Below are 14,227 nucleotides of genomic sequence, written 5' to 3'. Positions count from 1 at the left end.
TGTGCAGTTTTTCAAAATAGGGCTTATCAGTTAATTTATCACATTCCCTTTCATGTGCATTTTGAGTTTTACTGTCAATGGAGTGCAAAATGTAAATTATTAATTATAAAGTAGCTAGGCTATTCAAGAAACCAAAATAAAGAAAAAGTTCAGTTTATTTACCCCTTTGGGGGGTTATCAGGGAAACTTACAATGTGTAGGAAAGTAGTCTCTTTTAAGTACACTTGAACAGGACAACACATTGGCTGAGAATCAAACATGTGGCATTTCAGTTACAGCTTACAGGATTACCCTTTCTAACCATTTGGGCACCCTACTGGGAACCAGCCCTTGCCATTCTGTTGCCCTGGTCAACATCCAAATCAAGTCAATACACATCTGTCAGTGAGATGACTGTTAAGGCTCTGGACAGTTCTTTAACGGTGGTGGGAGCCCATGGATAAAAGTTTAATGTCCTGTTCGGAGAAATCATGAGGAAGCCATTTGAGCTGAATCTTCCAGGGACAGCAGCCACATCCAGCCAAACAAATAGTGCGATAGAGTCTGTCTGCAGGACAACAGTGTATCCTGTATCATCCTGCTGGAACTTGGCCTGCACAAGGGGAAAATAAATGAAATCACACTGGTTCTCGCCTGTCAAAATTCAAAGGAAAAGAGGGCACTGTTTTTCCTTTCTTTTTTGACGATGGGTTCTCAGATTGCTAATTGTGGGAAGCTTCCTTTTCTCATTTCAAGACAAGACCTGAGAAAAAGCAGCACCTCCTGTCCCCACTCACTGTTGAATATTCATTTTTCAAATGGTATGGCTCTATTTGCACTCTCTCAGGGTGAAATTAACACTCTTAATGTGCACCTACAAGGTTGCACTGTCAGTCACAGTTCAGGGCTTGGTTACTCTCACCTGCACAACTGGCTTTTTGAGGGGCGCTAGCCCCTCCTATACACAGGTTTAATGTGTGTCTTTAGTTCTTCAGTTGTAAACGCCATTGACAATGAAGGGAAAATTTACGTCATATTGTCGCTTTATTACTTGCGCAAGCAGAGCGCGCAAGTAATGTTTTCGCCCGGTCTCCTTCGTCGTGACAGCTGTTCCGCCATTCGATGCTTACGCAGAAAAACATCAAATCTGTGCCTGTGTTGCTGGACCAAATGACCACAAATGACCATATTTCTTACGTCATCATGAAGAGCTAGTCATACACATACACACCACGTACTCTGGTCCCAGCAGATCAGGCACAATTTGCTATTTTATTTTTTACTGATTATGTATATAGTATACGTATGACTAGCTCTAAATGATGACGTAAGAAATATGGTCATTTGTTGTCATTTGGTCCAGCAACACAGGCACAGATTTGATGTTTTTCTGCGTAAGCATCAAATGGCGGAACAGCTGTCACGGTTTTTGGCGCAAAGTAACCACAGTATACCGCTAATCAACTTACAACTACACACTTTATACAGTATAGAGTATAGAGTATATATGTATACGTATATAGTATATGCCTATATACTATATATACTATATATATTACTTACGTCACCATTTAGAGCTAGTCATACATATACACACCACGTACTCTGGTCCCAGCAGATCAGGCACAATTTGCTATTTTATTTTTACTGATTATGTATATAGTATACGTATGACGTAAGAAATATGGTCATTTGTGGTCATTTGGTCCAGCAACACAGGCACAGATTTGATGTTTTTCTGCGTAAGCATCAAATGGCGGAACAGCTGTCACGGTTTTTGGCACAAAGTAACTACAGTATACCGCTAATCAACTTACAACTACACACTTTATACAGTATAGAGTATAGAGTATATATGTATACGTATATAGTATATGCCTATATACTATATATATACTATATATATTTCTTACGTCATCATTTAGAGCTAGTCATACGTATACTATATACATAATCAGTAAAAAATAAAATAGCAAATTGTGCCTGATCTGCTGGGACCAGAGTACGTGGTGTGTATGTGTATGACTAGCTCTTAATGATGACGTAAGAAATATGGTAATTTGTGGTCATTTGCTCCAGCAAACCAGGCACAGATTTGCGGTTTTCTTGCATAAACATCAAATGGCGGAACAGCTGTCACGGTTTTTGGCGCAAAGTAACCACAGTATACCGCTAATCAATTTACAACTACACACTTTATACAGTATAGACTATAGAGTATATAGTGTATATGTATACGTATATAGTATATGCCTATATACTATATATATTACTTACGTCATCATTTAGAGCTAGTCATACATATACACACCACGTACTCTGGTCCCAGCAGATCAGGCACAATTTGCTATTTTATTTTTACTGATTATGTATATAGTATACGTATGACGTAAGAAATATGGTCATTTGTGGTCATTTGCCCCAGCAAACCAGGCACAGATTTGCTGTTTTCTTGCATAAACATCAAATGGCGGAACAGCTGTCACGGTTTTTGGCGCAAATTTTCAACACATATAAATGATTTATTTGTCTCTGAAAAACTAAAAAGGGATCCAGAATATATCTACAACGATAAAACAGTATTTCTTATATAGATAGAAACTTGAATCATACTTAATAATACTAGATGTTTATATGTATAAAGTAGGTAGCAAATAGTTACATCTAAACATTAATCATTTCAAACGTTCCTTCACAGAGATACTGAGATTTGACAGTTTACAGCGGTCGAAAGGACTTGCGCGCTCTGCTTGCGCACTAGTTGGCCATTTATGGCCTACTAGTGTGCAACAAGCAAGTATGCACTCGACAGAGTGCAGTTCTAGTTATTAATGGCGTTTAATGTTTGTGTTTGCACCGTTTGTTTTATATCACCATTACATCACCTAATCAACATGAGTTAGACTTTAATATATTAGCGCCCCTCACTTCACACAGGTGTGATTTTTCTTTCTCTGTTTGTCTATTTCACCATTCATTTTCCTAGCCTAAATCAAAGAAGACCATTGAGTGTGATTTCTTACCGAAATATTAGGCCTCTGTATCCCCTCAGCCTTTTTGGGTGAGCTCAGGAAGTGGTGGTTCACGGGTCCCTGCTGGTAGTTGCTGCTGTCCTCCAGGTGAAAGACGAGAAGGCATGTGAGGCGTGTGCAACCACCACATCCTGACAGCAATGCACTGACTGGCTTATTGAAAATGGCCAAAGCACTCCCACCTGGCACCAAAGTCAGGTCTGACTTCACAGCACACACAGAGTCCAAACTGCTCCAGGCGTACACAGATACCTGATGACAGGACACGTTTTAAAAGGGTTAAAAATTTTAAAGCATTTGTGAACACACATGAATCATAGCCTCTGTATTTTGGGGTGAACATTTTAGCTAAATTAGCTGCTCTACAAGCTCACAAAAGCGTCACAGCTCTACACGTTGTGAGCTTGTAGATCGACTATTTTTGGTGAAGAGATTAGGGCCATATCTTGCGCACCACCTTGCACCTTAGCCCTAAACTTAGTAGCCATATTTGACTATTTTGAAAAACATTTTGAAATTGTTCAACTAGCCGAGCTACATCGACACGTTGTGAGCTTGTAGATCGTTTGAAATATTTAAAAACAAAAATGGCAAAGAAGTTTAGGGATAAGGGGTAAGGCAAGATATAGGGCTAGGTGTAGAGCTTCCCAAGTAGAGAGCTCTGGAGAACCCCGGTCAACTGTGTCTGTGGTTAATGCTCGAATTTTCAGTACACAGTAGATTTTTTTTATCACCTAATTGTAGCTAATTTTCGTGTTATACAAGAAATTAGGTAATCGCCTCAAATCAAATATCAAATATAGCCAATGGTAATAAATGTTGACAGTAGTGAGGTTTACAAAGTAGTAAAATTGATATCAATATTGTGATGATATTGTGGGGATAACTATTGCTGCCATCACAAATTATTTACAGAATACATGTTTTGATAAATAATCATCAGTAATGCATATGTAATGTAATTATACAAATGGTAAAGGGAAATACAATATAATAAGAGCTAGAATAGTCATGTAAGTTCAATAGTATTACATAACTAATTATAATGGAGTCTTTACTATCAGTATTACAAAAAAAAATACATACACAGACAGGATTAAGATATCCCAAATACCAGACAATTTGATCATGATATAGATATACCGGTATCGACATATTGCCAACACACAGTTCTCAATACTTCTACCGGTATAAATACTGTAGTATTTATTAGCTTATTAAACACCAGTGACTAGGCCCTAGTCAATGGTGTTTAATAAGCTAATAACCTAGTCACTAGGGTGGATTTTGTATCCCTTCCTCAAAAGGACCACAATGGAAACAAGCCCTTCTGCCTTTCCTGTGTTTTTATCCTTTTGAATTCAAATTAATTTTCAATAACGTGCTCAATCAATCAAAAGTTGCCTACCACAGCCCTGAGTTTCAGGTCTTTACTCAAGTCTGAAACTGCATAGATCAGTACGGAGCCATTTTCTTCAAAGGCAACTGGCAGCACAGGGTCAAAAAAGTCCTGAGTAAAGTAGTGCAGCATTTTCCACTTCCCACCAAACTCTGAAATTGTGGAAAATAAGCAACATCATTATGTTGCAACATTCAAAATGTATAGCAGATCATAATAGAAAGAAAAAAATACACACACACACGCACGCCAATTACGCACACATTTTGTTAATCAATTATTTTACCATTACTAGAACCAGATAATCTACTACTAAAATGATCTTAGAGAGAACAAATCTCTAGGCTATGAAAATGTTTATACAGCATATTTGCCATGCAATTTTAGTTGTAGGACTAATGACTGGTCTAACCAATGACTAGTCTAAACCAAAAACTGTCTAAACTAAGTACTGCACCCGCTTCGTGCACATGAAATCTATAATAATAACACAGTTAGGATATGCCGATTTTTTCTACTGCTTTCAAATCTAAAAAAATTAACTTCTTCCACTGGGTAGTTTATAAATGTGTTACAGATCAACAGTGTTAAAAAGACAAATGTGTTCCCTTATTTTAAAAGTACTGCACAGAATGCTTATAGTTACTCGTTAGTTATTAACAATTGTCAAGTACCACTGTCAATGATTGTTTGACAGTACTGATACAATACTGATGTATTTTTTTTAAGCTATTTTTGTTTTGATAGATAGCTTGACAGGATAGATAGCTTGACAGGAAACGGGAAGAGAGATGGGGGAAGACACGCAGCAAAGGTCGTTGGGATCGGGACTCGAACCAGCAACACGCTGTCAGGCTGGATTACCAGCCTAGGTGCCCGGACCGCTGTGCCAGCCCGGGCCAATACTGATGTACTGATGCAATGAAATCTTATTAACCTAATTGTGTTTGATCATCGTTTAAGGAAAGGTCATGACAGTAATGTCTGGCCCCCTGGTAAATAACATTATTCAAATCTGTCTCCCTTAATTGTGATTGATGCTCTAAGCCAGTGGTAGGAAACAGGTGGCCCGTGGGCCAGAAATGGCCCGCCAGCGATATCTGGTCAGACAAATAATTTTGTAAATAATTTTCAATAGCTGACTGACAGTCCAGGTAGGAATGGACAGCAATACCGTTGAATTGATGAAACCGTGTAGGATGAATAAATAATAATAATAATAATAACTTGAATTTATATAGCGCCTTTCAAGAAACCCAAGGTCGCTTTACAAAACAGAAAACAAAACAAACGCCATAGTAAACAAATTTCTCTTCAGTGCAGACTTGAAAGAGTCTGGTGAATCTCCAAGGGGAGAGAGTTCCAGAGGGCAGGTGGGGGCTGCCACATAGAAGGCTCTATCACCGTGGGTCCGCTTTTTCGTGGATGGGTAGTTCATTATGCTTTCCTCTTGAGACTTTTATTACTCTTATTATTATTGTGTATATAATAAGGTTACAGGTCCTAAATTAGCCATTGATTGTGCTCTGGCCCACCATCTAATGTCTTTGAAAAAGTAAAACTTAGTTCTCTAAGCATTAAATTTACTTTTGTGTTAGTCAATCAAAATGACAAGTAACGGATTAAGCATTGTTGACATCAACATTTTCTATAAACAAGTAGAGAGGGACACGCATACCAATAGAGGACCAGGATGGGGCCTGCCAAATATCATTCAGCTGCCAGTAGAGGGCACCCATGGTGTGACCTTTGCCCTGAAGGATTTCACTCTGACTTCTGCGATAGAATTCCGTCTGTGTCTTCACACACTGTGCCTGCATCACCTTGACATTCACATCAAACTCGTTATGTAGAACCTAAGGTTTGATTAGGTAAGTTTAAGTCATTCATGTTTTTAGTTTGTTTTGGCTACCACCCTGATTTTTTTTAATGAATTAATAAAACCCATAAAAACACTGGTCACTGGTAGATCTTGTGAGAAGGGAAGACCATTATGTATCATGTTATTAATATAACATATTATGTTGTACCATGGTTACCCCTAGGCCTGGCCCGGGTCTTAACACTATATTATTTAAAGGGGTTTTAAGTGTGTATTAGAGAGTACATTGATTCAAATGTGAACTGTAGAGAGTTTCTATACATTGTTTTACCTGTGTAATGTAGAGAGTATCTGTATATTGTTTTAAGGGCTCTGAGGAGTTTGGCAGGTGGAAATGTAGAGCTGCCTGTTGTAACATCTGATGGTTTCCAGACTCATGGTGCTGTCGATGGGAAGTGAAATTACTGATGTAGCTCCAGTCTTCTGCTATGGAAACCTGCAACATCCAAGCACCACAAGAAATACTAAATATTATGCTAAATATTTCCCAATCCCTACAATTCTGAGCAGTTTTACTATTCCCGTCATACCCTGAAGGCATTTTGTTGCCGAAAAGTGTTTTGCATCGTGACTACGAGCTGTACAACCTATTTTCCTTTTTCCAAGATACATTTTGTGAAACATTTTCATTGTAGACCTCAAATGGGTCTTTAAAACTGAAAGGTGAGATTTCCAAGAAGGAGTGAACACCTGTGAAACAAGGCAACATACTGCAGAGGTGTGCATAGTTGAGCTGCAGCACCCTCTGGTGAACAGATGTGTGGGAAAAAGTGACATGCATATAAACAGACTTTGAGTCACATTAGTAACACTATACCTTCTCAAGAGTAGAAAAAGACGGCCAGGACTGGAATCCATACTCCGAGGCAAAGCGAGTGCGAGGGAATGTGGTCCAGTTCCAACAGTCCAGGGTGTAGCTATAGAAATGGACGTCTCCGTAATGAGGGTCATAGGGGTTGGTTGCGACCCATCCCTCCTGCTCAGATTCAGCCCCATTGGTTGGGCTGGAGACAAGGAATGGGCGACTCTCATCCTCCTGGAGGAGAGTTCATGTTGTCCACCATCACAAATCATCAAAAGGAATAAAATACTTTCCTCAGAGCTTGCTTGAGAGTATGTAATGTTCACACTTTGCACTACTGTATAACAATTATTTAAAGCGGCACCACATAACTATTTTTAATGAATAAAATGTAATTTTGTCCAATTTGTATGGTAGTGTATATGTGAATACAATAGAACACAATTGGGGTGGTTGTATTTTGTCTCCCTGCTCTTCTATTGAGACATTTAGATGCTGTGTCTAGGTGAGACATCAGTCATGACCATTGACACGATCCTGTTTCTGGTTTGACATACATTTTGACAAGGTCAGGATTAAATGTATCTTCTGAGCGAGCAGTTAGGCTCTATTTAGTATATTAGCTCAATGGTCAAAATGGCAGCACTGTGCAGGAGACCCCGGTTCAAAACATGAGTAGAAGAGGAAAGTTACAAAGTGCAGCTTTAAGTGTTAAAAGTAATTCCATGTATGAAATCCCTGAACTTAGCAAAAGTGGTCAATCAAATACAAATTAATAACTTTATAATAGTTTACATTAATCCACATAAATGCTTTGTCACTGACCTCCTGGACGAGAGCCTTTATGTTGTTCACATATAGTGTGACGTAGTCTTTTACGTATGTGGGCTTCTGGAAAACGGGAATACCAAACCAGTCTGTTGCCAAGGCAGCCTCATTCTCATTGTTCCCACTCCACACTACTATCGAGGGGTGTGACTTCAGACGCCTGACCTATTGGAAGGAACAAAACTCACCACGTTTATTACCAAATTTAGCTAAATACCAGCAGTTGAACCAGGATGTCTATATACCTTAATAGCAAAACAATGTTATTTATCTTTGCAGCATGTAAAGTCTGTTAACAGCCACATTATTTCACAGCAGGTAAAATCATGTCTTACCTGCTGTATAACCTCCTCTCTAATGGTCTGTATGAAGTCTGTCTCTGTTGGATACATGGCACAGGCAAACATGAAGTCTTGCCAAATCTACAAGTATTGAGAGATATTAATACAGTTTAGGAACGCTTGGTCTTCAAATTGCAGAATTATTTATAATGGCATTTTGAATACTTTAAAAAAAATGATAATCAGATTTTACATCAACAATCCCAATCGTAATTTAATAATTTGTATTTATTTAACAGTATGGCAGTGAATTAATAATTCACTGCCATACTATTTTCAACCTTGCTAATAAAGTAATCAATCAATCAACAAAAGCAACCAAATACATTGGCAATGTGTTGAGTGGAAATGATGAGTAGACAGTCACAGAACCAAAAACCCAATTAAAAAAACATATTTGATTGAAAACAACAAGGCAAAGCTTCATGGACCTTCATCAGATTCAGACTAGCGGTCCACTTAGCAGAAACACTGTCTGGGTGGAGAACTGTGTTGAATTATTGCGTTGCCCACAGTAACTTACTCCCACCATAAACTTGCATACAAATAGTAATTAACACCTGTTAGACAGCTATTAAAAATAAATTATAGCAAGTATATGATATATTCTGCTGTCCCGTGTCCAGGGACTGCAGAAGAATAAGCTTGTAGCCAACTCTGGTGTAATTATTATGTATAATTGTATTTACATAACTGCACGCTAATAATTGTATAGGCCTACTTCATGCTAAATAAACAATACATTAAATTAAATACCATGATTCCCAATTCATCACAAATACTGTAGAATAGATCCTGTTCATACACGCCTCCACCCCACACCCTGAGAGCGTTCATATTGGCATCCACAGCTGACTGCAACAAATTCCTCAAGCTTCAGGAGACACAAAAAGGAAATAATTTAGACAAAGAAATTATTTGACACAGAAAGACAGAATAATTCAACATGTTATACCAGAACAGGGCATTTGGGCAATTGTATGACCTGCACCTTGTAAGTTTGTTTTGTAAAGTGCTATGAAATTATTATCATTATAATTAATATCATAAGTAAGCCTTGCCGAGCCATGAGGCCCATAGGGCAGGAGCCTATCTCCCGTTTCTGTGTGAGGCAGCTTGATGAACAAGTACACCCCCTGGACATGACGCTAGTATGGGGACTTACCCCAATACAACCCTTGATGCTGAGTGCCAAGCAGGGATGCACTGGGTCCCATTTTACAGTCTTTGGTATGACTGTAAAACCAGGGATCAGTCTCAAGACTCTAATCACAAGGCAACTGAGCTGGTTAAAATTAATGTCATACACTATTACTTATTAGTAGTAGTAATTGTAATGGGCTTAATGTAGTCAAAATTGTAACACTAGTGACTGGAAAAAGCAGACATGGTATGTCAAAACACAACAGTGACACCATTTGTCTTTTTTGATTAACTGGACCCCTGTCTCCAGTCTGCATTGTGTAATTTAATAAGCCACAACTGCCTACATTAGGTCAAGGCCCAGCAAAAGGTGCTTTTCTAAATTTCTCTCACACAGCAGGGTTGACCATGTCCTGGAAGGCATGGGCTGGGATCCAGTTGGAGCCCTTGAGGAAGACTGGTTTCCCATTGACACGAAAATAGAAGCTCAAGCCAGGGGACCCAGTGATAGGCTCCTGAATAAGATCCACTGTGCGGAAATACACCTGCAGTCAGATACATAGGGGTGTCCACAACTGTAAACAGAACTGATAGCAAAACACATGCAGAAATGTACATGAGGGACACCGATAGCAAAGTAAAGAAAAGTAAGTAAAGTCAAGAAAAGCCAGAACTAAATCCTCAGATGTAGCACTATATACACTACACTGACAACTTGTGCCTCATTTGCATTAATTTGTATTCTACACAGGCATGCAGGGATGTAAACATCTAGCCCATGGTCTCAGAGATTAGCCATGACATTTAGGGCAACTGGAATTGTGCTGAATAGTGTACTTGGCAATAAATACTGTACAAAAAGACATCCCTGTGACTTCCTTGCCTGAGATGTAAAACAACATTCTGAGAAATATTGATCAATCAATTTATGTTCATATAGTGTGGACCAAGACAACTTTGTAATGTAAGTTCATGTTCATGTTCATGTTTATTTCATTTATGGATAGCATTACATACATTCATTTTGCATATCTTACTTTTCTTCTTTTCATTTTCCATAAATGAAAAGGGACAGGAAGAAGATAAATCTTATTTATACCTGCCCCTCTACACACATTAATACATCAAGTACTAACTGTCGGGCTAACAGCCACGACAGCACATCACAAAAATAATAATAATAATGAATTTGAACTTGAGTTCAACTAAAAGCGTATATAATATAATGTAAAAACAAGTCCACTGACCTTGGTATCTGCATTAATGTTAAAGGGTTGATCCAAAATGACTTTCACACTGAGGACATAGGAGGCCTGCTCACCGTGTCCACTGGGCCACCAAAGCTTCACAAGCCTGGACTGGAATAAACACAAAACACTGGAGGCATTCAGCAAAGGTTGCAAAAGTCACAGCAGTAAAAACTGCTCCAAACTCCAAACCTTTTTAGCTTCAGTAGTACCGTGTTAATATCTAGGGTGTAGGTGTTCTTAGTCTGTCCTTGGAGAAACCATGCATGGGAAGCTTGTTCCGATGCCAAGTCTGGTATGGAGAGGGTGACCTGCCCATGTGTTTCTTCAAGAGCATTGACAAGCAGCTCCACCTGAACACTCCACTGAGAAAGGGTGGCATCTGTGAGGAATGAAGACAAGTCAAATGTTAGAAATGACTTCAGGGATGGCTGGTAGTAGGCAGACAGAGTAGCATTTTAACTCTAATCAGATCCAAAAATATTATGTGAATACAAAAAATCCACACTTGTGTAGAAGACTGATTATGTTTATATTATTAATATATAATTAATTTCAAACAAAGTGTTTTGTTTGAAAGAGAGGACGTATTGGGCCTTAGTCCTACTCCTCCTCCCAGCCCAAATCACACCTTGGAAAGCATGAGTGTCTATTTCAAACAAAGTGTTTTTTGACTGGGGGGGGGGGGGGGGGGTGTCATATTTTGACAACAGGAATTGCCTGTCATAATTTGACCCCCCAGTATCAGGATGTATTAGGATGTTGATATAAGATCTACTCTTTATGACAATTTGCATAGGAGCATGGGAAGGTGCATGGGAAAACATTAGGACAATGACATAAAAGCTGACTTATCAATGTCAAAAGAGAAAATAAAATAGTAATAGGCCTATAGCCTAGCAATAAATATAGTAACAAATAAACCTAATAACTGAGAGACACATACTGTAGAATGGAACTGCAGAAACATTCATCAACTGGAGCACATCAAAGCCTTTCACATGTACTCCCTTCCATAGTCCCATGGTAGGAAATGAAGGCCCCCAATCCCAGCTGAAAGAGCTTTGTTCCTGAAGGAAGAGGAAATCAAAAGCTCAAGTACGTTGCAGGCAGAGGGTGGGGGGAGAAAGGAAAGAAAGATTATAATAATTTAAAACAAAGCTGCAAAACAGGAGCTGATACTATAAATCTGATAAATCTTTAAGTTTGATCAATTTAAAGAAACATCCATAGAGTCCGTCTAGGAATAATGCTCAAATACAGATTTCAACTTGAGCATATAAACAGGCAATTTTCATGTGCCACTCACTTTTCTAATGAAGTTGACGTGACACTCCCCCTTCTGAACAGCTGGAGGGCAGTCTGGGGGAACCCTGTAGGCAGAATGGCCTTTGTTCTGTTCAGATGCATAACGCACAGGGGACTGGAGGCTGACTTGCAACACATTCTCCCCATCCTTCAGCAAGTCTCTGACAGGGAATTGCTATGCACCAGAGGGAACGATATAACTATTTGGTATGAATGATAAGCTATGACCATTCAATTGTGGTTGTGGAAAGACGGTTGTGACAACAGCATGGATGGAAGTGAAATTCAGTGAATGATGTGTCATTTTAAAATACATTTGTAAATTATTTTTTATTGGCTGGCCTGGTGGAGTGTGGAGGGGAGAAAGGGAAAAGGAGGGCATGGTCCTCTCAACTGCATTTGAAACCTGATCTATAACACATTTATTACAGAATACAGATCAGTGATTTGAATCCAGGAGCCTGATACATACATATCTCCGAAACATGTTATCCGTCTTCCCCACAACAATTCCATTGAGTGAAATCAAAGACACGGTGTCCACTCCTTCAAAAACAAGAAGTACCATCTTTCTGACCCTGTGGGTATAGTAAACGTCATATACAATTAAGTATTAATTGCATACACATAAAAAATAATAAATTGACATTGGTTGTGCTGCCCCCCCCCCCCCCCCCCCCCCCCCCCTCCCCCCAAAAAACATCAGTTATGTTGACCTCATCTGAGCAGACGTGGTAAATGTTGCTGTGTAGGTCCAGTTATCAAGTGAAATCCACCTGTAGGACACATCATTGAACCGGAAATATGGGTCCTGTGGAAGAGCAAAACGAAAGTTGGTAAAGGAAACACCTTCAGTTAATCAGTTCTAACTTATTATGTCTAGCATGGAAACACTGACCTCAGTGACCTGTCACCTGCTGCCAATGCCAGACCTCACCCCGCTAGCGCACGAGATAATGAATGACGTCTAGCCTAGTTGGACTCTCGCAATGTATTTTATCGATTCTTGTAAGAAAGAATCGATTAAATACATCTACGAGAGTCACTCTAAATCTTAGGCAAAATGACCTCTCCACGACTCAGCATACCTGAATATAACCCTGTTTCAGCAGAGCTGAATGCACGCAGCCTGGCACCTCTGCGGGAAACGACAGCGATCCATTATAGTTTGTTAGCATCCATTTGCCGTTCAGATTGAATTCCTGGTCTCGTTCTGCAGTTACCAAATGCGCCGACAATGCGCGAATGCACCACACAGAGAACAGATACATAAACATGTTTTCTCGTTCAGTCATTCATCAGCGTTGTGTAACTTGTGTTCAACTTCAAGTCATGGCCAGTAGAGTAGGTGATTAAGAAAATAAAGAACTACCAAGTTAACATCCGCACTCCCGAGTCCGCAGTTGTTTTCAAAGGTCCTTGTCATGTGACAAGATATGAGGTCAGCTGATCCGACAAATATCATATGGAGGCAAAGAACCTTACGCCAGGGCTCCACTGGGCGCGTTGCGTCACGCGTGCGTCACGCGTGCGTGCGTCAAAAAACGAACCGGTTCAATTTTATGGTGACGGAGACGCGACGCAACGCGGGCAGTGGAGCCACCCTCCATTGATTAAAAGGGCACATTCCCGACACTGACGGAGACGCGACGCAGACGCGCTGCAGACGCGCCCAGTGGAGCCCTGGTGTTCACTCACTCTCTCTAGACTCAGTATAATCTAATATTAAGTATATGAGTATTGAGTATATATTAATATATACTAGTCTAAGCACAGAGCAGGCGAAGTTGAACAACCCATAGGTGCTTCTAAAATGCCGTGATCTTACACGTCTGCATTCTGCAAGATGTTGCTATCGACTCGTGGATTTGACTAGAAAAGTATGGTAGCCTGGGGAAATCTAAACTCAGAGGCTCCGAGTTTAGATATTTGGCTAGAGCTAGACAATGGCTGCGGTTACATGAGGGCTTTTTCATTCAGAATGAAAACTTCAGAATGAATTAATTCAGAAGTAATGTTTTTTGCTGCGTGTTTACATGGGAAAGGTCATACCGAATGAGTGTTTTGTTTACATGGACAATACTTTTAAATCCCATTATTTCATTCCACATCAGGTTTGGGGCTGGGAAGGCTTCTGATTGGATAGGGGGCGGGCGGATATGTTTACGTCCAGTGGTGTAAAGTACATTTACTTTAGTACTAAAGTACAATTTTGAGATATTTCTACTTTACTTTCCAATTGTTTTACTTTTACTATACTACATTT

The 14,227-nt window shown here is 39.5% G+C and overlaps 1 protein-coding gene across 1 annotated transcript; it reads right to left on the bottom strand.

Moving 5' to 3' along the window:
- Positions 1 to 137: 137 nt before the first annotated feature.
- manba (mannosidase, beta A, lysosomal) lies at positions 138 to 13,351 on the bottom strand. Its single transcript, XM_083791909.1, has 17 exons — positions 13,050 to 13,351; positions 12,678 to 12,772; positions 12,434 to 12,539; positions 11,963 to 12,136; positions 11,600 to 11,723; positions 10,866 to 11,035; positions 10,654 to 10,764; positions 9,800 to 9,951; positions 9,020 to 9,137; positions 8,258 to 8,344; positions 7,920 to 8,087; positions 7,110 to 7,328; positions 6,564 to 6,728; positions 6,089 to 6,233; positions 4,420 to 4,562; positions 3,003 to 3,263; positions 138 to 592 (listed from the first exon to the last, which is right to left on the bottom strand). Exons 1-17 carry the CDS (start codon positions 13,254 to 13,256, stop codon positions 368 to 370), a joined length of 2,670 nt encoding a protein of 889 aa, XP_083648035.1. The 5' UTR covers positions 13,257 to 13,351; the 3' UTR covers positions 138 to 367.
- Between the last annotated feature and the right edge of the window lie 876 nt (positions 13,352 to 14,227).

Source organism: Protomyctophum parallelum (genome assembly GCF_964188405.1).
Source record: "Protomyctophum parallelum genome assembly, chromosome: 20".
Lineage (NCBI taxonomy): Eukaryota > Metazoa > Chordata > Actinopteri > Myctophiformes > Myctophidae > Protomyctophum > Protomyctophum parallelum.
This window is presented reverse-complemented; position numbering and strand designations above follow the sequence as displayed.

Coding starts and splice junctions, on each gene's coding strand:
- manba (XM_083791909.1), bottom strand. CDS start 13,256: ATGACTGAACGAGAAAACATGTTTATGTATCTGTTCTCTGTGTGGTGC. Junction 7,329..7,919: donor TAAAGGCTCTCGTCCAGGAG/GTCAGTGACAAA, acceptor ACTCTCCTCCAG/GAGGATGAGAGTCGCCCATT. Junction 6,234..6,563: donor ATACTCTCTACATTACACAG/GTAAAACAATGT, acceptor GTGAATGTCAAG/GTGATGCAGGCACAGTGTGT.